Genomic DNA, 27,260 nt, shown 5'->3' on the forward strand with positions numbered 1-27,260 from the left:
GAGCTCATTCTTGAACCTCTTCTTGGAAGCTGCCATCTCGTCCGCGATCTCCTGTTGTCCATAGGCACGCTCCGCCTTGTGAGGGTAAAGCTTAATGGTTCGTGACTTCAGACACAGTCTAATAATGACGCTCGCATTCGATCACCGTTTCAGTTGTTTGGCGATCGCTAGCACTTCGCGATTTTGCGGGAGAGCAGCAGCCCCTGTCATGTGGTAAGTAAGGTTCACCGGATTCTGCCCCCCCCCCCCCCCCCCCCTAGTTCTCATGGTTCAGAATTCGTACTCCGAAGTGTTCTCAGTTCAACTTATGTAGCTATGGGTGTATATGTCATTCTGCGAACGTGTCTGTATCAGTGGAGGCTGCCCACGGTTGAGAGTACGTTGTTCTGTGCTAATTTCAGAATATATCTCTTTCCGCTAAGTCTTTTATTTGTGTTGCTAATTCTGGCACCTTCCCTGAGTATCTATTCAAGTCAATGTATCCCTGAAAGTAGCCTTCCCAAGGTCTGATATTGGGTAGAATAATAGCATGAGATCCCGATGGCCTCGCAATATTTACCTCATACCCTAACGCGCGCGAGCTCTTTTCATTCAAGCGACCTGGGATACGGAAACTGTGTGTCAGTCAGTTTACGTGTGGTAGCACATTTCGACAACAATATAGCGTTCTATTACTTTATTAGTGCCAAGTAAAGACTGCTCGTGGTAAGTAATATGATTGATATTAGAAAGTGTTAGGTGCCATTTATTGTGATTCACAAAAGAAAAAAATACATGATTGGAAGATGTTAAAGAAGGTTTACGTATTTAACAATATTATGAATACAACAAATGATATGCAGTCTTATAATGTTGCAGAGAATCAGCTTGCAACACGATCAGTTAATTCGCTCGTTTGGCACACAGTCGGCGGCTAAAACACCGTGGACCCGTGTTGCAGACCGGCACTGCGTGTCGACGCGGGCTTCGCCTCCGGAGCGAGTCAAGGGACGCTGTTGGTCTCCCAGACGACTTCCTCCGTGTCACGGGCCTCGGTCCTGGACACGCAGCCGCAGCGCGTGTGGTTGACGAAGTTGATGGACATGTCGCTGAAGTCGGAGCCCTGCAGGGTGTCCTGCACTCGGAACGGCAGAGTCACCGTCTGGTTTTCCAGCGGCGCACACACCTGCGGCAGTAAACGAGAAAATGTTCAAACGTGTGTGAACTGCTGAGGTCATCGGTTCCTAGACTTACACGCTACTTAATCTAACTTATGCTAACAACAACACACACACCCATGCCCGAGGGCGGATTCGAACCTCCGGCGGGAGGGGCCGCACAATCCGTGACATGGCGCCTCAAACTGCGCGGCCATTCCGCGCGGCAGTAAACCAGACTCGTTACTCGCAGTGAGGAGAGAACACTAAGAGTGACCAACACCAACCAAGCGTTAAGGGGCTCCAGAAAGGCTCAAAATCATGAAAAGTTCAATTTTTACTTTTTTGCGTTTTCTGAATCTGCAGACTATTACCTTTTAATAGATATATAATTTATTCAATTCCGAAGACTACAACTATTTTTAATTTTTTTTTGAAATGTGTTCTACATGGGCGTGACCCACTGTGGCGCTGTTAAACTGCTGTCAAATGGTCTTATTATTAACGTCCGTGTTCATCAGGTACATTTTAGTGATGTGAGATAAAGTGTGTGTTGTGGCTAACCTGTGATGGTTCAATATATATCGCTGGTGTGATTGTCGATTGTTTCATGTTTATTTACTCTGTCGTTATCTCGAAAATATTCGTAATTAATTCTGTTTCTTGAGTCTCTGTTTTGTTGAAGTATAATAATGAGTAAAAGTAAAGTTATTAGAAATCCTCTGAAGGCTTTTAAGAAAAGGAGAAATGTTGGAATGCCAAAGGTATGTGTTATTACTGTAAACAATAAAGACGATAACCAAGTGAGTGAACCTAACCTCTCAAGTATACCTGCCCATAGCAGTCAAAGTGGGAAAGAAAATACTTCACAGAAGAAGCTTGGTTCAATGAGTGAAAACTATGAATGTTTTATGGGCGAATCGGATGTGAATGAAATATTTGATATGTCGGTTCTCAAAGGAATTTTTTCAAACTGTGTAAGATATATTCATTGTAGTGAAGTTGGTCTGGAACTCTCCATAATAAAGCACGTAGGACTTGCTAGTGAAATACAACTGAAATGTGATAAGTGCTCATACATGACCACCTTTTGGAACAGTGTTGCAGTAACTGCAACTGAAGAAAATGGTAGCAAAATCTACGAACACAACATTAGATTTGTTTATTCCTTGCGTCAATTGGTAAGGGTGCTACTGCAGGTGCAATTTTCTGTGGCATCATGAATATTCCAAATCCCCCAACCAAGTTTACGACCTATAATAAATTAATAGGGTCTAAAGTAGAAGATGTCTGTATAGAATCTATGAAGAACGCTGTGGAAGAGGCAGTAACGGAAAATAATGGTAACAGAGATTTGACTGCAGCGTTCGATGGTACCTGTCATAAACGGGGACACACATCTCTTCATGGTGGTGTATCTGCCACCAGTATGTATACAGGGAAAGTTTTAGATGTAGCAGTAATATCAAAGTATTGTAGATGTCCACAAAAATATAAAGGTACACATGAAAATAATTGCAAAGCTAACTATAGTGGCAGTAGTGGAGGAATGGTAGTGGCTGGTGTTGCCAGTATATTCCAGCGTTCTGAGGCGTGTGATAAAGTGCGATATGTTAATTACCTTGGTGACGGTGATTCTAAAAGTTTCAAACATGTTCAAGGACTGAAGCCCTATGGTGATGATGTTGTAGTGCAGAAATTTGAGTGTATTGGACACGTACAGAAGCGAATGGGAACAAGACTTCGGCGACTGAAAGCTTCGTACAAAAAACAAAAACTCAGTGATGGTAAAGGGTTGGATGGGAAGGGAAGGTTAACTGACAGTATAATTGACAAAATAAAGAACTATTATGGAATGGCTATTAGGCAAAATACACAAAGTGTCGACGATATGAAGAAGGCTGTTTGGGCTCTTTTTTTTCATACTTCTTCAACCGATGAAAATCCCCAACATAGCTTGTGTCCCAAAGAAGAAGACAGTTGGTGTAAATATAACAAAGGATTGCTAACTGGTGAAGTGTACACTAATAAGCATAGTCTGCCTCATGCAATAATGGAGGTGATAAAACCTATTTTCAGAGACTTAGCAGCACCTGAACTGTTGAAAAAGTGTATTCACGGAAAAACTCAAAACCCCAATGAAAGTGTAAATAGTGTTATATGGTCGAGAATCCCCAAGACTGTATTTGTAGGAATAGAAACACTTCACTTAGGTGTGTATGATGCTGTTGCGACTCTCAATGATGGCAACATTGTAAGGTGCAAGGTATTTAGAAATATGGGAATGAAGATAGGTTCTAACATGGTACGAGCGATGCTTGCTTTAGACAAGGAACGCCTTCGGGCTGCAGACAGGGCTGTAAAGAGTCTAGAAATACAAGCAAGAGTAAACAGGAGGAGGAACAAGAGGAAGCTGGAGGAGGAGTTTGCAGAGGATGAAGATAATCCATCCTATGGACCTGGAATGCACTAAAAAGTTAATCCAATCTTTGTCGCTCGATTCCCAAAACTTTTATTTTCTCATACTAATTACATGTTTTCTAAGGATCTTCCAAACATATTTGTTTCAAACTTTCAGTAAATGTTACACAGTACCTTCTGCATAATTTAACACAGCCTTTTTCCAAAAAACTGTATATTTTTGAATATATAAATAAAAGATTGCAAAAAAATGTTGTGAATTTCCATTACAATTGAAAAAAAATCATCTTTAATAACTGAACTAAAATTTTGTAAAATCCCTGTGTTAAGTTGTAGCCCATATTCCAATAAATAATCTGTAAAAAGTTCAACTTCCTACCTCAAATACTTTGTGAGGAAAGATGTAATTTATAAGCGTTATTTTAACATTGCAAGTATAGGGCGTTCCGGAGCCCCTTAAGTGAAACTGAAGTAATACTTTACTAAGAGAGAAGGAAATCGTTGACTTCCAGTCGAAAGTACTGAACTAAAGGCGTAAATTACTGCAGGAGTAAATTTTTCATTTGCTGGTGAAGTAAATCAATTCACTCCAGAACTGGTGCAGAGCTCCATCAAAGAGTAAGCTACGACTTTATTAACTGAAAGAGGAAATAAGGCTAAAATTTTCTCCTCAGCAGTTATAGATGAAAAGTTAGAAAGTAAAGTGTGTTTCTGCATGTTAAATATCAGATTCTACAGATCACATGGACTACGAAGAATACGTGAAAATAGAGAAAGAGGTAGACGTCACAGAAAAGAGACTTTTATTGGAGAGAAGAGGCCTATTTGCGATATATAGCGAGAGTAGTTTCAGTGAGCGGACTGGGTTTCGATTGGAATCTTTTGTCACTGCTTGCTATGGCGGAGCCGTTGCTGCAGCTTAACTCTCACAGGAATCGCGCTTTTTCTCCTAAACTGCAAATTATTTGTGGACTATGAATCTTTTGCGCTGATTCTTATCAAATCGTAGCAGGCGATCTCACTAACTTCCATCATAACACTGCTGAAAGAGCTTTTAACAGTGCGATAAACAGTTTAACTACCTTAAAACCACTGTATGTGTCCATGCCACAAGAATATGTATCAAAGAAAAAAAGGCAATTCTATCGAACTGGTATCCCCAAATATCGTGGAGGCCATAACTTGTATACATATACCCACACTTTGTCTTTCTGAGCACAAGCAGAACTATAGGCAAACTGCAAAAATTTCTTTTCCATTAAAAATATACAAACCAACTTTGATGCCAAAAAGAAACTTTTAAACATGATAAGCTGTTGGCCGGGTTCCACACGTGATGCACCATTTGGGAAAAGTAGTAAAAAGACATTAGCATCTCAGTTACAACTAAAGAAACAAACAGGAATAGAACTCTCCAACAGTTACTAAAAGGGTATATTACTACGAAAGCAATTTACTAAAGTAGTCAAGACCAAATAAGTAAAGGTTATTTCAAGAGTAATTTATACTACATTGAAGCGCCAAAGAAACTGGTAGACACAAGTGTATTCAAATACAGAGATATGTAAACAGGCAGAATACGGGGCTGCGGTCAGCAACGCCTATATAAGACAACAAGTTTCTGGTGCAGTTGTTAGATCGGTTACTGCTAGTACAATGGAAGATTATCACGATTTGAGTTTGAACGTGGTGCTATAGTCGGCGAACGAGCGATGGACACAGCATTTCCAAGGAGCGATGAACTGGGAATTTTCCTGTACGATCATTTCACGAGTGTACCTTGAATATCAGGAAACCGGTGAAACATCAAATCACCGACTTCGCTGTGGCCGGAAAAAGATACTGCAAGAACGGGACCAACGACGACTGAGAGAATCGTTCAACGTAACAGAAGTGCGATCCTTCGGCAAATTGCTCCAGATTTCAGTACTGGGCCATCAACAAGTGTCAGCGTGCGAACTATTCAACGAAATATCATCGATATGGGATTTCGGAGCCGAAGGCCCACTCGTGTATCCTTGATGACTGCACGATACAAAGCTTTACGCCTCGAATGGGCCCGTCAACAGCGACATTGCAAAAATTTTGAAAATTTGTGGTAAGGTCTTATGGGATCAAACTGCTGAGGTCATCGGTCCCTAAGCCTACACACTACTCAATCTAACTTAAACTAACGAACCCTAAGGACAACACACACACCCATGCCCGAGGGAGGACTCAAACCTCCGACGGGGGCAGCCGCACGGACCTTGACAAGGCGCGTCAGATCGCGCGGCTACCCTGCGCGGCCGGACATTGGACTATTGATGACTGGAAGTATGTTGGCTGGTCGGACAAGTCTTGTTTCAGATTATGTCGAGCGGATGGACGTGTACGGATATCGAGACAACCTCATGAATCCATGGACCCTGCATATCAGCGGAGGACAGTTCAAGCTGGTGGAGGCTCTGTAATGGTGTGGGGCGTGAGCAGTTGGAATGATAATGGACCCTTGATACGTCTAAATACGAGTCTGACAGGTAACCCGTACGTAAGAATACTGTCTGATCGATAACTTGCATCCATTCATGTCCACTGTGCAATCCGACAGACTTAGGAAATTCCAGCAGGACAATGCGACACCCCACACGTCCAGAATTGCTACAGAGTGGCTCCAGGAACACTCTTCTGAGTTTAAACAGTTCCGCTAGCCACCAAACCCCCCAGATATGAACATTATTGAGCGTATCTGGGATGCCTTGCAACGTGGTATTCAGAAGAGATCTCCACCCGCTCGTACCCTTACGGGTTTCTGGACAACTCTGCAGACGTATTCATGGCGTCAGTTCCTTCCAGCACTACTTCAGACATTAGTCGAGTACATGCCACGTCGTGTTGCGGCACTTCTGCATTGGCGTGGGGGGCCCTACACGATATTATGCAGATGTGCCAGATTTTTTGGCTCATCACTGCAGTTTGGTGCTCGCAACCCTAACAGTCCACGTTACACTTCGCAAACACTGCCAAGCGCAGTTTTCCCTCCTACACTGTTCTTCCATTCCCGCGCCTGTGAGGACTGCAGCAGGACAACATGCCGCTCTTCAGCCAAAAGCTATTATAGTATTACAAATAGTTTTAAAATATTTAAAAATATAAAATATTTTATATATATTTTTACATTACACTGACGGAAAAAATCGCAACACCAAGAAGTAGCTGTGCGATATAAACGAATGTTGGTTGTTTGTATATCTGAAAGATGATGTCTGCTCCAATTCCGTGACAGTCGCATAAGAGTGGCGCTAGGAGCGACATTATGAAGATGCAAATCAGGTTTGCTTTAAATTCTCGCCGTAACGGTACTGAGCACTAGTTACCTGTGGAGTTGAACGTAGTAACTTGATGTTAGTCAAGAATGCCTTTAAGGCGGCAAAGACACTATTATCAACACCTCACTGAATTTGACCTATGTTGTGTAATAGAGTTACGAGAATCTGGATGTTCCTTCTACGAAATTGCAGAAAGACTTGCCAGGAATGTAGCCACTGCACATGACAGCTGGCAGCGGTGATCACGGGAATGTATGGTCGAAAGAAGACCGGGGTCCGGACGGCCACATGGCACTGCCGAAACGGGGACACCACTGTGTTCGGCGTATGACTGAAGTGCATCGTACTGCATCTGCAGCAGCAATCTGAGCAGCAGTTTGCACTACAGTGGCACAACGGACTGTTACAAATCTGTTACTTCAAGGACAGCTCCGATCCAGACGCCCTGCAGCAAGCATTCCGCTGATCCCAAACGATCGCCTTTTGCGACTTCAGTGGTGTTGAGAGAGGACAAGTTACTCTCTCACGTATTTTTCGTATACAGAAAATTATTAAAGATTTCATTACAACGTGAAGCACCTTGAGCGAGATTCTAGAAAGTTAATGGCCTGAGCAGACATTGATGGTGCCTGGAAGGGCGCTAAAAGCATGAGGTACTTTTATGATTCTTAGCTCATAGAAACAGCATGTTGTGAGTTGAAAGCCCATCCCTTAGTAAATCTTGGCGGACAGGTCCACAGCTGTACAGGGCAGACAGGGAGCCCCCACTGAGACAGGTCTCCAGCAGAACAACGCAGAGCTACCTGCTGCAGCACCAGTGGAAGACTGGGGAGGGGCGATGGTCTGAAGGAACAGGCCTACACAGTGGAGTTGTAAACTGGAACTGGCCACGGTGGCCGAGCGATTCTAGGCGCTTCCGTCCAGAACCGCACAACTGCTATGGTCGCAGGTTCGAATCCTGCTTCGGGCATGGCTGTGTGTGATGTCCTTAGGTTAGTTAGGTTTAAGTAGTTCTAAGTTCTAGGGGACTGATGACCTCAGACGTTAAGTCCCATAGTGCTCAGAGCCATTTGAACCATTTTTTTGTAAACAGGGCATTGTGTGCAGAGCCACGTGTAATAAAAATTCACCTGTTTTCTTGTTCGCCGTTTGTGCAAATAGGCCAGTGAACCAGTTCCCCTGGCCGCCTCGGTTGTATAAGAAAAATCCGGCGTCTGATAAACGTTTGGAGACTAGGACTAGGACTAACAAGCTCCAAGGCAAAGGCGATTTAGATCAGGATCTTTGAGACTGTATCTGTTAGCCTGTTGCCGTGGGAAGAGACATGACTTCGGAAAAAATCATCTTCCCCCTCTGCGAAAACTTAAAAAGAGCCATTAATTGGCGGTTTCTTTTTTTTCCAGAGACGTATGTTTCTTAACTCTTGCACTGGTTCGACATGAGTTTGTGCTGCAGTGTGGGAGGGGAGATTTAGCGCCTCTAGAGCCCTGTTATTGGCTCAAGACGGGATGAAGGCGGTGACGTTCGTGAACTTAGCAGGAAAACGGATTTTTTTTTTTTTCTGGAGAAGTGCAAAGCACTTGGGTGCGGGACTTTGCTTGGGTAAGCACTTCTGGTCGAAGCTCTGACATGATTGGTACTTGGGGCCTGTCCTGAGACTGACTTCATTTGCGAGTAGTTTAGACTGGGGAGCCTGTGATGAAGTTCTTACCGTACCGACAGTGTGACTTCAAACGTCTCGGACTACTCGTTTCCCGAGGGAACACTTATGCGTTTTTGGTTTACAAGCTTTGACGTTTGGTATCCTTGTGCGCTCTGTCGTGTAAGTGAGCCAGATTGGTCCTTGGTACGACCAACGGTGTGTCAGACACTGAAATCTACCGTGTTTTCAAGGCTCTGGTAGAGAGTAAATTGCAACATGTCTGTCTGATCGCTGGACCGTGAGATTTTTACATTTCTTTCGTGGCCGCGATCGATTCACAGGTGCCGCCTCCAAGTCCCACCTCCGCCCCCCACATCTCGCCAGCTGCAAGTTACATCGCCGCATGAAGCAAAGAGGGTAACGTACTGCTGCTCCGGCATTGTCAGGTTGTACAGATCTCAGCTGCACCTGTATAGAGAAACTTCAGAAGATTTGAACAATCAAAGTCTGCTCAACGTCAGATCAATTCAGATTGTCTCTGCCACCTAGGATCCTTGTCCAGTGTCATCTTAAATCACCTGTTAGTTGTTTACGGTATTCAATCAATAACTTGTTTAGCACAATTTATGTCTGTTAAAAATGTGTAGTCTGCATCCATCTTAATGTTTATTAGAGTATCGCGCAAAATTTTGAAGTAAATTGGTCAGTCACTTTTCGAAATTTTTTTCTAATGTTTCCCTATTATGATTATATATATTTATGTACTAAGAGGGGACCGGTTGGTAGAACATGTTCTGAGGCATCAAGGGATCATCAATTTAGTACTTGAGGGCAACGTGGAGGGTAAAAATCGTAGAGGGGGACCAAGAGTTGAATACACTAAGCAGATTCAGAAGGATGTAGGCTGCAGTAGGTACTGAGACATGAAGAAACTTGCACAGGATAGAGTAGCATGGAGAGCTGCATCAAACCAGTCTCAGGACTGAAGACCACAACAACAACAATATTTATGTACTATGCAGGGTGTAAAGGATATTTCTGTTCGTGAGCGACAACGGTGTACTGAACAACACGACATCAGTACTTACTTTGTTTGCAGACTAATGGGATTAGTATGCTTTTAGATTGGTTAGTGTCTCCAAATACATGTGAGTAGAGCAAGACATTAATGCTTAATTTTCCCTGGGCAGCAGGTCGGATACTGAATTGTAGATGTGTGGACACAAAATGGGTGGCCTAGACTGGCAGGCATATTCCACTTAGTTTTGCAGTTACAGCTATACAGAAAACGTTAGTTCGTAAGGTTTGTGATGTGTTTTTGGGAAGAACGTCCGGCACAGAGAAGAAACAACGAACATATTGATGTGTGTGCATACTAAGGTACTACATACAAAAATATCTGCACTTACACCCCTACACCCTATATGTATTAAAAATATATTTAGCCTACATCCGTCCGAATGTTTATTGGAGCGCCGTGTAAAAAGTTGAAGTAAATCGGTCAATAACTATTCGTGTTTTTTGCTAAGAATATTTCCTTTGAAGGAAATCGGTTCTAGAGTTTCTAGAGATTTTTGAAACAACATCTCGTCTTTGTATAGAAGGTGAATTAAGTATGTTCCATACAAACGCATTCCTTTTTCAATTTCTTAGTCTCAGGATCTGAAAACTGTTTCAAGGATTACTACGTAGAACACAGAAGGCGCGTGCCTGGTCCAAGTAGTGTTCACTCGGCTGCAGTGTGCGAGTGCGGGGCGAATAAGCTGCGCACAGCTTGGCGGAAGTTGCGGAAAATGACCAACACAATCTCGCTTAATGACACATCGCCTGCGTGGCTTGCACAGTCACGCGTATCTCTGGCGTACGCACATAGGCAGCGAAGTCGCTATGCGCACAGATCCGATCCTCTTCCTTTACGCGTCTCTCTGTGTTGTGACGCAGCTAACCGCCGTGTTTCCTTAGGGGAGGAAGTTATGGGAATAGAAAGGTAGAGGTTTCAGCAGTTACGCAAAGATAAAGTAATCTGGATGTGATAGACTAGTGTGGAAAGCCGCAACAAATCAGTGTTCAGATAGTAGAGTACAACATCTCTTTCGAGATAAAAGATAAGGCTTTGCTGCTACCGATTCATGTATAGTAGTGTTCGATACGTGTATACTCGTATGTGTGTGTCCTCATTTCACTGATTTGATCTTGGAGCGAGATGGACAGTGTTCGAGAAAACAGGCTCATGTTTGGGTAGTCGGATTCAGATCCTCGTTCAACAAAATGAAATTAAGTTTTCCGCACTTACCTTAAATCACTTAAGCTGAAGTTTTAATGCTTCCTTCGAAAAGATCATGGTTGCTTTTCTGCCGTATTGTTGAGAATTCGAGCTAGTGCTCTTGTCCTAGAAAATTCGTCATTGATTTCTTTCTGTTCTAGCACAGTCATTACCTTCGTCTACGTCTCTTATTTTCTTACTAGCTGACAAACCCGGCATTAACTGGGTATTCATTTTGCCGATTTTCTGCTGAAGCGAAATTTTATACGAGGGTTATTCAGAAAGTAAGGAACGATCGGTGGCGAAATGGAAACCACAGTGAAAATCCGATGAAGTTTTGCACAGGAGTGTTGGGCAATGTCTCTAGTGTGCTCGTAGGTCGCGTTACGTCGTTCTTTTTGTTCTAAGCAAGGAGGGAGCACATAAAGATACCTAAAACAATAGTGTCTCCCACCAAGTACGAGGGCCTGGTAAGAAATTTCGCCTAAAGCTATGCAACCAACATTACTTAACTGCCGTGCAGTTTCTTCTCCAAGACAATTCTCAGCCGCATTCTGCAGGGGCAATGAAGATATTCCTGCATCGTTTGCAATTGGAAATGTTTGATTACCCACAATATAGCTCGTAATTGTCTCCCTCTGAGTTTCATCTCTGCCTACATGAACCGCTGGCTACGAAGACGAAATTTTGGCACAGACAACGAGCTATAGCCCAGCGTAGAGAATTGGCGGAAAGCACTGGCGGCTGCGTTCTATAACGAGGGTATTGGAATGTTGTTACAACGCTACATCAGACGTCTAAGTCGGATCGGTGACTATGGAGATAAATAGCTGGACGTTGTAGCTAACTTGCAAATAAAACAGTTTTGATTTTCACTGTGGTTTCCATTTCGCGACCTATCGTTCCTTACTTTCCGAATAGCCCTCGTACATTGACGGGAAAAATAAACGCAACACCAAAACATAATTAATGTACAGTAATGAAACTTCGACAATACGTTTCACTATGTAACATAAGTGATTAACATTATACGATCACAGCCTAACGTAAGCGCGAAATAAGCCATTGCAAATGTGAAATGCTGGTACATTAATAATAGGGGTAACTGCCAGAATGTTGAATGCAAGCATGCAAACGTACGTGCATTCTTTTGTACAGGTGCCAGATTTAATCTACATCTACGTGATTATTCTGCTATTCACAATAAAGTGCCTGGCAGAGGGATCCATGAACCTGCTACGGTCGCAGGTTCGAATCCTGCCTCGGGCATGGATGTGTGTGATGTCCTTAGGTTAGTTAGGTTTAAGTAGTTCTAAGTTTTAGGGGACTTATGACCACAGATGTTGAGTCCCATAGTGCTCAGAGCCATTTGATTTTGATCCATGAACCACCTTCAAGCTGTCTCTCTACCGTTCCACTCTCGAACGGCACGAGGGAAAAACGAGCACTTAAATTGTTCTGTGCGAGCCCTGATTTCTCTTATTTTATCATGATCATTTCTCCCTGTGTTGGTGGGTGCCAACAAAATGTTTTCGCAATCGGAGGAGAAAACTGGTGATTGAAATTTTATGAGAAGATCCCGTCGCAACGAAAAACGCCTTTGTTTTAATGATTGCCACTCCAATTCACGTATCATATCTGTGACACTATCTCCCCTATTTCGCGATAATACAAAACGAGCTGCCCTTCTTTGTACTTTTTCGATGTCATCCGTCAGTCCCACCTGATGAGAATCCCACACCGCACAGCAATACTGGGATGGAGTTCCATGCCTGTTGCACTTGATCAGTCAATAAAGGGGCGATTAATGCTGTTTCTGGATGACGTTATAGTTGTCGTCCAATGACGTCCGATATGTGTTCGATTGGAGACAGATCTGATGATTGTGCGGACCGAGGCAAAATGTCGGCACTCTGTAGAGCAAGTTGGGCTACAACATTGGTGTGTGGGCGAGCGTTGTCCTGTTGGGAAACATCCTCTGCACCGCTGTTTATGAATGAGAGTACAACATGTCGTATCATTAGACTGACGTACAAATTTGCAGTCAGGCTGCGAGGGGTAACCACGTGAGCGCTCCTGCTGTCATACGAAACCGCACCCCAGATCATAACTGGAGGTGTAGATCCAGTGTGTTTAGCACACAGAGAGATTGGTTCCAGGTCCTCAACAGGCTTCCTCCTAACCAACACACGGCCATTATTGGCACAGAAGCAGAACCAGCCCTCATCAGAAAACACAACAGACCTCCAGCCTGCTCTCCACTGAGCTCTCGCTTGACGCCACTGAAGTCGCAAATGGCGGTGATTTGGCGCCAGTGGAATGCACGCTACAGGGCGTCTGGCTCGGAGCTGTCCTTGAAGTAGCTGATTTGTAACAGTTCGTTGTGTCACTGTGGTGCAAACTGCAGCTCAAATTGCTGCCGCAGATGAAGAACGATGTGCCAGAGACATACACCGAACACGGTGGTCTTCCCTTCCGGTAGTGGGACATGGCCGTCCGGAACCCGGTTTTCTTGCGACCGTACGTCCTCGTGACCACAGCTGCCATCTTCACAGTTCTGCAGGCGGCTATTGTCTGCTTGGCCATTGAAAGCTGTCAAAACGCTGCTGCCAGGTGTCAGGGGTTTCCTGATGCTGACTCGACTGTAAGAGTGTCTTAGTAGTAAAGAATAAATGTATTAAAAATTCATGAATAATCGGCATTTTTTCATAGGTCTTAGTGTTTATGAAATCATATCTGTTGAACTATGTGCGTACAATGATAAATTTGCAGAGATACATTCAGTCGCATAAGTGGATATTGTCTACGAAATATGTTATGAATAGAATTAGCAGCAAATGAGTAATAAACGTCATGCATGACACGCCAATTTTTCACACATCTCAGTGTCTATGACTATATCTCCTGATCTATGTCTCATACAAAGTTATAATTTTATAGGTACATTCAGCGGCAAGTGTGGATACTGCCCGAAAAATGTTTTGCTTGTAGAGCATATAATTAATAACAATCACAGATACCCAAGATTTCCCTACACTGATTTAGTTGTTTCGATGGCGAAAATTTATCGCGATAGCATTAGAAGGTGCAGCTGCAGATTCAGCACGTGTTCCACGCTGGAGCGAAATTTCCATGGGTGGCATCGGAGCTTGAGGATTTGTGTACACCATAGCGAAATAGCTTCCCGTAGTCGACCTTAATCATGACGTCGTCTAACAAAGACCAGATTCTTCTGTTAAACAGATAAATCACATCTCAGTCAGACAGAATTTGAATAATTTTATTTGCGCAATTGTAGTTTCTGTATTCCAATATGAATTGGAGCTAAGTTTTCTTGTGGTACACATCCACCACCCTGCCGAAATCCTTTGAAATACTGCAGTCTGATTGTTGTGCTGGGGCTCATTTTAATTATTCTGCTGTTGCAAGTGCCGGAAACAACCGAATCAAGTACATGGATTCTCACAAACGACCCCAAGTTCGGCAATCTACCCGAAGGAAATTATGAAGGCCTAGCAACATTACCGATTAGACACGCTTGAACACGGTGTTATGTTACTTGCCACTTGCGTTTCAGAAATGAGAGTTCTAACAGCAATTGTTGTAGGTGACTGCTTGTTGCTTTAGGCTCACGAATGTTCTTTGTTTCTCAGGTGACAGAAAAAAATTCTTTCTGAAAAATTATTTTTGCCGTATCTGTTACATTTACGTGAGGAACAAAAATTGATTATTCTTGTAAAGAGGTGCCGCGAACTTCATTTTGGGTGTAATGTTGGTGGACAAGAAACGGGCTCTCTACATTTGCTGTTTTACTTGTGCACTACTGACAAGTTGGATAAAACCGATATGTCACATGTCATTTGTTGTTTCCATGATTTGGAGACACCGACTGGTCACATAACAGATTTTCGTTGGAATCGCCTCGAAAACAAAAGGTTGTCAATGACTATTTGCTGTGTATTATGAGGCCTGTTTGTAGTAGTAGTAGTTGTTGTGGTGTTCAGTCCGAAGATTGGTTTGGTGCAGCTCTCCTTGTTATTCTATCCCGTGCGAGCCCCTACATATCTGAATAACTGTAGCAAATCACTTCCATTTGAACCTGCTTATTGTAGTGATCTCTGGGTCTCACTCTGCAATTTTTACCCTCTACCCTTCCCTCCAGTACTAAAGTGACGATTTCTTGATGACCCGGAACTTGTCCTATCAACTTACCCCTTCTTTTAGTCAGATCATGCCACAAATTTCTTTTCTCCCCTAATTCTATGTAGTACCTCCTCATTAGCTACGCGAGCTAGACATCTAACTTTCAGCATTCTTCTGTAGCACCACATTTCAACAGCTTCTATTCTCTTCTTTTCTGAACTGCTTATTATCCACGTTTCACTTTCGGATAAGGCTACACTCCTGACAAATGCCTTCAGAAAAGACTTCCTAACACTTAAATGTATACTCGATATTAAAAATTTTTTTTCTTCAGAAATGATTTTCTTGCCATTGGCAGCCTACATTTTATATCCTGGTTATGTTCAATTACTTCGAGGTCATTTGCAGTCATTCATGGACTTTGTGTTCCCAAACAGCGATGTTATGTCACTGGGCCACAACTGATTTGAAGAACATTCTGGACATTTCGAGCGAATGGATTAGCCACCCAGGTTGCCGGACTTGAATTTCATCGAACATTTTTGAACGTAATTCAAAGGTCAATTAGTGCACAAAATTCTGCACCGGTAACATTTATGAAGTTACAGGCCGCTGTATGGCTGAACACTTCTGCAGGGGACTTCAAACGACTTGTTAAGTCCATGTCACGTCGAGTTGCTGCACTTTTTTTTTTTTTTTTTTTTTTTTTTCAGCAGTCTTCTGACTGGTCTGATGCGGCCCGCCACGAATTCCTCTCTAGTGGTAAACTCTTCATCTCAGAGTAGCACTTGCAACTTACGTCCTCCGTTATTAGTTGGATGAATTCCAATCTCTGTCTTCATCTACAGTTTTTGCTCTCTGCAGCTCCCTCTAGTACCATGGAAATGTCTTAAAATATGTTCTATCATCATGTCCCTTCTCCTTATCAGTATTTTCCACATTTTCCTCTCCTCTCCGATTCTGAGCAGAACTTCCTCGTTCCCTACCTTATCAGTCTACCTAATTTTCAACATTCGTCTGTAGCACCGCATCTCAAATGCTTCGAGTCTCTTCTGTTCCTGTTTTCCGACAGTCCATGTTTCACTACCATACATTGCTGTACTCCAGACGTACATTCTCAGAAATTTCTTCCTCAAATGAAGGCCAATGTTTGATATTAGTAGACTTCTCTTGGCCAGGAATGCCCTTTTTGCAATTGCTAGCCTGCTTTTGATGTCCTCCTTGCTCTGTCCGTCATTGGTTATTTTACTGCATAGGTAGCAGAATTTCTTAACTTCACCTACTTCGTGATCATCAATCCTGATGTTCTCATTTCTACTAATTATCATTACCTTCATCTTCCTTCGATTTACTCTTAATCCGTACTCTGTTCTCATTAGACTGTTCATTCCGTTCAGCAGATCATGTAATTCTTCTTTATTTTCACTCAAGATAACAATGCCATCAGCGAATCGTATCACTGATATCCTTTCACCTTAAATTTTAATTCCGCTGCTGAACCTTTCTTTTATTTCCAAAATGGCTTCCTCGATGTGCAGATTGAACTGTAGGGGCGAAAGGCTACACTACGCAGGGCAAAAGGAGGTCTGGCACGATGTTGGGAGGTATCCCGCGACTTTTGTCATCTCTGTGTAAATAACCTGGCTGCCTTCTGAGAGGTGGTACGCCTTTACAATGCACACAGTGACTTGCCCCCTCTCATATTTATATCTTACTCTGAGTAATTCGATTTGGGGAAGAATAGCTGAATATGGTCATTACAAGGCTAGTATTGAGAAGTCAGAAGATATGAATGTTTTCTTCTCTAATTGCATGCAATTACAAATTGCTATTCCTTCACACGCAGACCTCCCACGCAGCATCTCTCGTCACCCGGGTCGTCCGGTGACAGGCTGGTTCTGCTGATCTTTAAAGGGTTATGCCGACGGGTGTGAGGGAGGCAAGTGGATGCTGTCCAGAAGCCGACATTGTCGTAAGAGTGGGGGCGACACGCCCACAGGGGCCTGAAGGAGCGGCTGGGGTTAGAGATTCCGTTACTTCACAGAAACTTAGTGAAAAAACTTTCTGACGGGCTACCAGCGAGGCGTGGGAATGACTTGTGTTCCCAGGCAGTCTTGGCGGGCAAATTCCCGTGTTTTCTGCAAAATCAAAAATGACTCTGAGTACTATGGGACTTAACATCTGTGGTCATCAGTCCCCTAGAACTTAGAACTACTTAAGCCTAACTAACCTAAGGACATCACACACATCCATGCCCGAGGCAGGATTCGAACCTGCAACCGTAGCGGTCACGCGGTTCCAGACTGAAGTGCCTAGAACCGCAAGGCCACACCGGCCAGCTCTGCAAAATCATAACTGTGATTGGCTTGCCCAGGGGATAGCTCCGTGACGTAGCAAAATCGGCGCAGAAATTGGCGCCAAGTATCTCCATTGGTGGAATAGTAGTGCTTCGGCAACAGAGTGAAATTTTCCACCGGTTTTCGAGTTGCAGTTGCTGATTGGCATGTTTAACCACGGCCACTGTGATGGGGGCGGTAATGTTTTGTGTTCGGCTTGTACGGGTGCTCTTGGTAGAGTCGGCTCTCGCCTTTCGGTCGGAGTAGGTTACAAGACTGAGCTCTCGCTGCTCTGGACAACCTGCCTTCCGTTGGCTGTCTACTATACTTACATTTAATTGTAACTGTTTGACGAATTTGCTGAAGTTTCGTCTTCAATGTAACTTTCCGAGTACAGTTGGGAATTGAGCGTTCTGCGTACAAGCGGCCTATGTTGTTCGTCTTGAGCAGTTTTGGCTAAAGTTGACTATATCGAAGTTACTGTGTGACTTCGCTTGTTAAATTCAATCACTGTAACGTCAGCGATTATGTGGCGAGCTTTCTTCGTCTACCTCAGAGCCGCATTTGTATTGCTAGGAAATCTTTAGTCTGGAACAACCAGACCAGGACAATTTGTTTCGGGCTATACTCAAGACATTATCATCACCACGACGGGACGTCGAAGCAACCAGTAAGCCAGATCGTGTCCATGCAGTTAAGAAAACAGCTTGGTAATGTATGTCCGCAGCTCCGGCAGATTATGGAATTTTGCTATGTGATAATCAGAGCTCAGCAGAGCGCGCCTGTTCCCGTCTTTTCTAACGTGGTTCTGTCTTGGGTGTTCACTGTCTCAGTTCTCACTACTGTAGCAGCAATTAATGTTGGGTTGGCTGGGTGTTTCTCTTAAGACTTGAGCTGGAAGGAATTGGCTCCACATACCACATGGTCATAAATGTCACAAGCTACTTTATGGACAACTTCACCTTCACAGGATTTATTTGAGTATCCAATTTGACGTACTGTAAATGTTTCATGTGTTTTGTTTATTATTTTGAGTTTAGTTATAATAAATCAAATTGTTATTTTGAACAGAACTTTCATTCTGTAGATCGGTAGAGCAACCCTTTCATTTCTCACCACGTTAATGAAACTTTCCTTTATCCAATTAATTTCTATCAAAGTGAATTACTGCAGTTGCCAAACTCTTTTCTACTTCACTTGCAGGGTCGATTACAGTCAGTCCGCTTTTCTTCTTAATCCATGTGCAACAGCAAAAGTCGGAGTTAGAAAAGGGGGGTTTAGAGCATCATTTCCATATGAAGATTCTAGATGAATTGAGTGTTAAATACACTGCTAGCCCCGGCACCTCGCACTTCCTTACCACGTCGTGTGCCCCCAAATACCAGCAGGCGGCAATCACTCTCGCTGTGGGCAGTGGTCACCATGTATCGGCTGGTCAGTGTATGTCAATCAATCATTTTTCAACACAGTAGATTGTATTTAGAAAGAGATAAATGTACTGTATCAGTGTTCAGAGCCCCCGAAGTACGCTGCCGGCAGTGCCCTATAACAGACACTGCAAAGTGGGCTGACGCTACGTTGGGACCTTTTGGAAATTAGGTGGACAGTTGATGAGTATCACTGGGAGTTCTGGGTGGAGGAACTAAGGTGTAAGGCGCGAGATGTCGAGTAACGAGTACTGCAGTGGGGTTACCGTGTCGGAGCTGTAGCAGTAGCCGGTGGAGGGCCCGCAGAGGTGCAGCACGGTGGCAGGCGGCGCGATCGTCTGGCTGGGGGACAGCTGCCCCTTCCGCAGCAGCAAGTCGCCCACCATCACGGAGCGCCTCTGCGGCTCCCTGCACGGGAACGACCGGAAGCGGCGCAGGTTCTTCATGAACATGGCGCGCAGCTGCTCCTTCGTCAGCTTGGTGCCCTGCAAAATGGTCGCCAGTCGCATGTAGTTAGTTAGTTACATGTTCAATTAAGTTATGGGAATGCATCCATGTGACGTCGTCGACAAAAGCCGATATTTCGACAGGGGCAGCCATTTTCAAGGCAAAACTGCAGCAAGTAAGCGTTGTGCAGCTGCACTCAGGTGTTCTAAAAAGTCGTTCAGATTCTCAGAGCCACGAGGCCAAGCAACAACTGTTCGTCTGCATACTTGAAACGTGCGTGCTTTTTCAATTATTTAGACAATACTTTTGTAGAAGGCCTGTTTAGAACACCTGAATTCAACCCACCCGAATATTTGTTTCTCTTGGAAAACAATGGCCGTCTTCCCTCCCTTGATGTGTTGCTCAGGAGGAAGGTTGATGGTACTTTGGCACATGCCGTTTATAGGAAGCCTATTCACACAGACTTGTGTCTGAAGGTAGATAGTTATCACCATCTGGTTCAAAGTGAAGGGGTACTTCGTGCCTTGGTTCATAGGACATACATCACCTTGGATTCTGAGAGTTTGTCAGCCCATTCAGCCCATCTGGTAGTCACACATTTCGTCAGAATGGTCACAGCGAAAGACAGACCAAAAGTGCGCTGCCATATATACCAACTGTGCACCGAGTGAGTGATGAATTGACGATAATACCGAGGTGGCACTAAAGTCTATGGCCTTCTTGCTTTATGTAGGGAGCGCTTCGAACAGGATTGGTCGTATTTTGCGGAAATACGATGTGAAGTGTGTTTCTCGACCAGCATCTAAGACCAGGATCCTGTTAGGGTCCGTAAAGGATTAACCTCGTTCGATCAAGGTGGATGTCTATCGCATTCCTTGCAGTTGTGGCATGTCATACACTCAAGCGCCAACGAAACTGGTATTGGAATGCGTAATCAAATACAGAGATATGAAAACAGGCAGAATAGGGCGCTGCGGTCGGCAACGTCTAGGGTGGAAGCACAAGCAGCCAAAGACACTACTAGCTAGGGCATAGCCACCTATGGTAAACTAACATACACTAACAAGCGACAACCGTCGGCAAGCCCATGCATATCAGCAACACTGACTGGTAATTACCAGCTGCTATTAGAGCCGACCAACAGGCCACAGCAGGGACACCGACGAGCTCGCCCACTGACGCACAAACAATTCGCCACCATCACCCTACACTGTGCATCCGATATATGACCAATCGGACACAAAAACGATAATAAACCTAACTGTTGCAGGTTGCTGACGCTGAATGAGAGCTCAACAACAGCACCCAGCGGCAGTCACCGAGCAACACCACCGCACAACGTCAAAGGTATCGACATGCATGATACCCACTGCTAACCAAGCCTACCCTTGCACGACATATCACAGGCAGCAAGACATCCGCTACTGCTCATTTATTTATTTATTTATTGTTCCGTGGGACCAAATTAAAGAGAAGTCTCCATGGTCATGGAACGAGTCAATACATGAAATTATAACACGATATTAGAAACAGATAAAATGAAATATAAAAAAACATATTCAGGTGACAAGTCGTAAGTTTAAATAAAGAAAATCGACAATGTAACACTGGAATACGCTTAATTTTTTAGCTCTTCCAGGAGCTCCTCGACAGAATAGAAGGAGTGAGCCATGAGGAAATTATTCAGTTTAGACTTAAAAGAGTTTGGGCTACTGCTAAGATTTTTGAATTCTTGTGGTAGCTTATTGAAAATGGATGCAGCAGAATACTGCACTCCTTTCTGCACAAGAGTCAAGGAAGTGCATTCCACATGCAGATTGTATTTCTGCCTAGTATTAACTGAGTGAAAGCTGCTAACTCTTGGGAATAGGCTAATATTGCTAACAACAAACGACATTAAAGAAAATACATACTGTGAGGGCAATGTCAGAATTCCCAGACTATTGAATAGGGGTCGACAAGAGGTTCTCGAACTTACACCACATACAGCTCGAACAGCCCGTTTTTGAGCCAAAAATACCCTTTTTGAATCAGAAGAATTACCCCAAAAATAATACCATACGACATAAGCGTATGAAAATATGCGAAGTAGACTACTTTTCGTGTTGAAGTGTCACTTATTTCAGATACTGTTCTAATGGTAAATAAAGCAGCATTTAGTTTCTGAACAAGATCCTGGACATGGGCTTTCCACAACAGCTTACTATCTATCCGAACGCCTAGGAACTTGAACTGTTCCGTCTCGCTTATAATATGCCCATTCTGTCTGATCATATCGGTTCTTGTTGAATTGTGAGTTAGAAACTGTAAAAACTGAGTCTTACTGTGATTTAGCATCAAATTATTTTCCACAAGCCACGAACTTATTTCATGAACTACATTATTTGATACTGTTTCAGTATTACACACAAGATCCTTCACTACCAAGCTGGTGTCATCAGCAAACAGAAATGTTTTTGAATCACCTGTAATACTAGAAGGCATATCATTTATATAAATAAGAAACAGCAGAGGCCCCAGCACCGACCCTTGGGGAACGCCCCACTTAACAGTGCCCCATTGGGACTGAACATCACTACCACTCTCAATATTGCGGAGAATTACCTTCTGCTTTCTGTTCTTAAAGTAAGAGGCGAACCATTTGTAAGCTACTCCCCTTACTCCATAATGGTCCAACTTCTGCAGTAATATTTTGTGGTCAACACAGTCAAAAGCCTTCGTTAAATCAAAGAAAAGACCTAGCGTTCGCAACCTTTTATTTAATGCGTCCAAAACCTCACAGTGAAAACAGAATATAGCCTTTTCAGTTGTTAAACCATTTGTAAACCCAAACTGAACATTTGACAGCAAATTATGTGAATTTAAATGCTCCAGTAATCTTGTATATACAACCTTCTCGATAACTTTAGCATACACCGATGGCATAGAAATAGCTCTAAAATTGTCAACATCATCAATGTCTCCCTTTTTATAAAGTGGCTTCACTACCGAGTACTTTAATCGGTCAGGAAACCGACCACTCCTGAAGGAAAAATTACAGATGTAGCTAAGTACTGGGCTAACATACGTAGAACAATACTTCAGTATTCTGCTAGATACCCCGTCATATCCATGAGAGTTCTTGGTCTTAAGTGATTTAATTATTAACTCAATCTTCCTCTTGTCAGTATCATGGAGGAGCATTTCAGGTAACAGCCTCGGAACACTTTTTTCTAAGAGCGCTATATGCTTCCCTGTTGGGACTAGGTTTCTATTTAGTTCACCTGCTATATTCAGAAAGTGATTATTAAATACTGTACATATATGCGACTTATCAGTAACACGGACATTCCCACTACGCACTGATTCTATATCCTCGACCTGTCTCTGCAGACCAGCCACTTCCTTTACGACTGACCGTATGGTTTTAATTTTATCCTGAGACTTAGCTGTTCTATCTGTATACCACATACTTTTTGCCTTCCTAACAACATTTTTAAGCACCTTACAATACTGTTTGTAATGGGCTGCTGCATTTAGATTTTGACTGTTTCTAACGTTTTGATATAATTGTCACTTTGTTCTACAAGATATTCTTATCCCTCTATTCAGCCACCCAGGCTGCCTGTTTGTGCTAGTACCCTGTTTTGAACGTTCTAACGGAAAGCAACTTTCAAAGAGCACGAGAAAAGTCTTGAGAAAAGCATTATATTTATCGTCTACTGTATCAGCGCTATAAACATCTTGCCACTCTTGTTCCTTGATAAGGTTTACAAAGGTCTCTACAGCAACTGGATCAGCTTTCATAAACAGCTGATGACTATATTTAACACGTGTTGCAGCACAAAAATCTTTTAGAGTTAAAATTTGTGCATCATGATCTGAAAGGCCATTCACCTTTTTGCTAACAGAATGCCCTTCTAGTAAGGAGGAATGAACAAAAATGATGTCTATGGTTGTTCTACTGTTCCCTTGCACTCTCGTTGGAAAGAATACGGTTTGCATAAGATTATATAAATTAAGGAGGTCTACCAGCATCCTCTTCCTTGCACAATCACTTATACAATTAATATTGATGTCACCACATATAACTAACTTTTTGTATTTCCTATAAAGTGAACCAAGAACCTCCTCTAGCTTTAGCAAAAATGTTGTGAAATCGGAGTTTGGGGATCTATAAATAACAACAGTTAGAAGTTTAGCTCCATTAAATTGAACCACACCTGCACAACATTCAAACACCTTTTCAGTGCAGTACTTTGAAACATCAATTGACTCAAATGGGATGCCGTTTTTCACATACATGGCTACTCCCCCACACCGCAAAGAGCTCCTCGAAAAGCTGCCAGCCAACCTGTATCCTGGTAAAGGAAGCCTCTGAATTATCTCCTTATTTAAGAAGTGTTCAGATATACCAATAATTTCAGAGTCAACATCTATAAGCAGTTCACTAACTTTATCTCTAATACCTTGTATATTTTGATGAAATATACTAATTCCCTCATTACTCGAATACCTAAGGTTTGTCAAAAGTGGTTCCTTTGTTAGAGAGACTTCCCTTAAGCAGGAATACCTATCAGCTGACTTAATCTAAAAAAGGTGCAGCTCTAACACCCACTACTGCAGGAATTTTCCCATGAGTGATCCCACCAACCCCACCTATGCTGTCACCTATAAGCTTTGCTAACCTCCCCTTCCCATACCTGTTGAGGTGCAGGCCATGTCTAGTGAAACCCGTCCTGTTGATAGACTCCACCGACACCACTGAAATGTGACCCATGCTTTCTGTCATCAGCGCACCCCCAAGTCTCATGTTATTACGCCTGACGGCTGTATTAAGATGAGGCCGATCGTGACGGTGAAATACCCGACCTAACTATCGCAGAGGTTTTTTTTTTCCCTTGGCTCTTGCCTTGGCACTTTTTTCCTCTGCCCTTCAAACCGCTACCCTTCGTTCGACTTCGACCCAATCTATCTCCAGATCAGCGCGTATTAATGGTTAATCTTAACCAGACGTACGCAAACATCGCAGTACTCACATCCTGCGACACCTCACTTTAGTGAAAACTAACCCTTATGCAGAGATGGCAGTGGACCTTTTTAGTTGGCCATCATGCCAGTGTGGGCGTGTAGGGACTCAACCTATGTTAAAAAGTGCAGTTGTTAGATCGCTTACTGTTGCTACAATGGCTGGTTATCAAGATTTAAGTGAGTTTGAACGTGGTGTTTTAGTCGGGGCAAGAGCGATGGACACAGCATCTCCGAGTTAGCGATGAAGTGGGGATTTTCCCGTACGACCATTTCACCAGTGTACCATGAATATCAGGAATCCGGTAAAACAGCAAACCTACGCCATCGCTACGGCCGAAAAAAGATCCTGCAAGAGCGGAATCAACGACGAGTGAAGAGAATCGTTCAGTGCGACAGAAGAGCAACCCTTCCGCAAATTGCTGCAGATTTCAATGCTGGGCCATCAACAAGCGTCACCGTGAGAACCATTGAACGAAACATCATCGTTATGGGCTTTCGGAGCCAAAGGCCCACTTGTGTACCCTTGATGACAGCAGGACACAAAGCTTTACGGCTCGACTGGACCCGTCAATACCGACATAGAACTGCTGATTACTGGAGACATCTCATTTGGTTGGATGAGACTCGTTTCAGATTGTATCAAGCGGATGGACGTGTACGGGTATGGAGACAACCACCTGAATCCATGCACCCTGCACGTCAGCAGCGGAATTTTCAAGCTGGTGGAAGCTCTACAATTGTGTGGGTCGTGTGCTGGTGGAGTGATATGGGACCCCTAATACGTCTAGATACGAATCTGACAGGTGAAATGGTTCAAATGGCTCTGAGCACTATGGGACTTAACATCTGAGGTCATCAGTCCCCTAGAACTTAGAACTACTTAAACCTAAGTAACTTAAGGACATCACACACATCCATGCCCGAGGCAGGATTCGAACCTGCGACTGTAGCGGTCGCGCGGTTCCGGACTGGAGCGCCTAGAACTGCTCGGCCACCACGGCCGGCTTCTGACAGGTGACACGTACGTAAGCACCCTGTCTGATCACCTGCATCCATCCGTGTCCATTGTGCATTCCGACGGACAATTCCAGCAGGACAATGCGACATCCCAAACGTCCAAAATTGCTACAGAGTGGCTCTAGGAACTATCTTCTGAGTTTCAACACTTACGCTGCCCACCAAACTCCAGACATTAACATTATTGAGCATATCTGGGATGCCTTGCAACGTGCTGTTCAGAAGAGATCTCCACCCACTCCTACTCTTACGGATTTGTTGACAGCCCTGCAGCAGGATTAATGGCGTCAATTCCCTCCAGCACTACTTCAGACATTAGTCGAGTCCATGCCACGTCGTGTTGCGGCACTGCTGCGTGCGTGCGGGGACCCTGGAAGATAGTACGCAGGTGTGCCACGTTCTTTGGGTCTTCAGTATATATTGGTCAGAATCGTTGTTGCGTGCATACTTAAGCCGCTCGTAGTGTTTGTTAAAATTACCAGCATATATTGATGGATGGATAGTCTGCTTGTTTGTAGCCAGGAAATCCAACAAAGGGCAGGCTGCATTGACGGCCTCGTTCAATTAACGTATCCAGGATGCATATGCTGTATTCTACTGTGGACTCGAGCTACATTTACACTCATGCCATACGAACGACTACGACGATGATGATGATATATTGGTCAGACTATCGACTGTGGAGGACCGGTGTACTGAGCATAAACTGCACATGCGCTTACAAAAGCCGAGCAAATCCGCCATTGCAGAACCTTGTCTTGGCTCCGGTCATCCTATGAAATATAACAACATGTTGATTCTAGATGCACTTCCAACTAGTGGGTAGTGTTATTGAGAAAGCTGTTGAAATTAGATTCGCAAGTAGCCTTATAAATAGAGATGGTGGTTTTTGTTTACATTCTGTATGGAATCCTGCTCTCTCGTCTGCCAAAAAACAGAGGCCCTGAGTTAATGCTACCTCATCTGTTGATAGTAATTTCGCCATCGAAAACTTCTGACGTCGGTCATCTTCAGTTTGTGATGGCGCTAGTGTTTACAGTGTACGTGAGTGCTGTCTTCCTAGAGTTTCTCTGAAAACAGAGATTTTAAATTCTCTTCCACAGCTCTTACCTGCTGCAGCTTTGCCTTGAAAATGGCAGGGTGTGCTCCTGATGAAATATCGGCGGTCGTCGACGATGTCGCCCGGCTGTATCCCATAAGTTTCTCCGGGAGAAACTCAGGTCTCATAGTTACGTGTTCCGCGGATCCTTTGAACGATTCTTCTATCGAAATGATGTGTAACAACTCAGCTTACGGGATATGCATACACGATTAGCGTTAACATTTATGAGCACTTCACTGTTTTTAGTCCTACCCGTGCAACTACATTTAACTTTTTTTAAAATTTGGTACCAGTTTTTAAGCAGAATTTCGTCAGTGGGACAGTAGGAGTTGACCAGGAGAAATGATTTAAAAATAAGATTTACAACTTTCTTCACTAACTGTCAAACATTTTATATTATTGGGCAAATGATCAAAAATTTTTGTTAGTGCACATTGAACTCCTTTCTGAGTCGCTGATAGTTTTAACAAACTCTGCATACAGAGGGCAATGTCCCCACTGAGTGACTGACTCACTGACTCATCAGCGCCCAATCCAGCCATCAAGGATAGAAACTGGAAATTTGCAGAGGGTATTGATCTTATACTACAGACTTCGTGTAAGAAGAGATTTTTCGGAATTCCACCCCTAAGGGGGTGAAATAATGGATGAAAGGTATTTTTTGAAAATATGTCGCCATTAAGCCAATTTTGAAGCTAGGTCTACGAAAATTGGTGTTTCGTTCCTCGGTCAGGAATAAAAAATTTATTGAGCATTTTTGGAAATTCAACCACTAAAGTGGGAAAATAGTGGATGAAAGTTTGTTTGAAAATAAATCATTATTAAAAAATTGTTGTTGTTGTTGTTGTTGTGGTCTTCAGTCCTGAGACTGGTTTGATGCAGCTCTACATGCTACTCTATCCTGTGCAAGCTTCTTCATCTCCCAGTACCTACTGCAGCCAACATCCCTCTGAATCTGCTTAGTGTATTCATCTCTTGGTCTCCCTCTACGATTTTTACCCTCCACGC

The 27,260-nt window shown here is 43.4% G+C and overlaps 1 protein-coding gene across 1 annotated transcript in view; it reads right to left on the minus strand.

The window, feature by feature from the left end:
* Positions 1 to 724: 724 nt before the first annotated feature.
* The window catches only part of LOC126251740 (uncharacterized), a 54,044-nt gene continuing 27,508 nt past the window's right edge, over positions 725 to 27,260 (minus strand). Inside the window, exons 2-3 of the mRNA XM_049952349.1 lie at positions 18,943 to 19,161; positions 725 to 1,165 (exon numbers count right to left, since the gene is read on the minus strand). Coding sequence (XP_049808306.1) covers positions 983 to 1,165; positions 18,943 to 19,161 — 402 coding nt within the window. The 3' untranslated portion in view covers positions 725 to 982. The remainder of the gene's footprint in view (positions 1,166 to 18,942; positions 19,162 to 27,260) is intronic.

Source organism: Schistocerca nitens, chromosome 4 (assembly GCF_023898315.1).
Source record: "Schistocerca nitens isolate TAMUIC-IGC-003100 chromosome 4, iqSchNite1.1, whole genome shotgun sequence".
NCBI lineage: Eukaryota > Metazoa > Arthropoda > Insecta > Orthoptera > Acrididae > Schistocerca > Schistocerca nitens.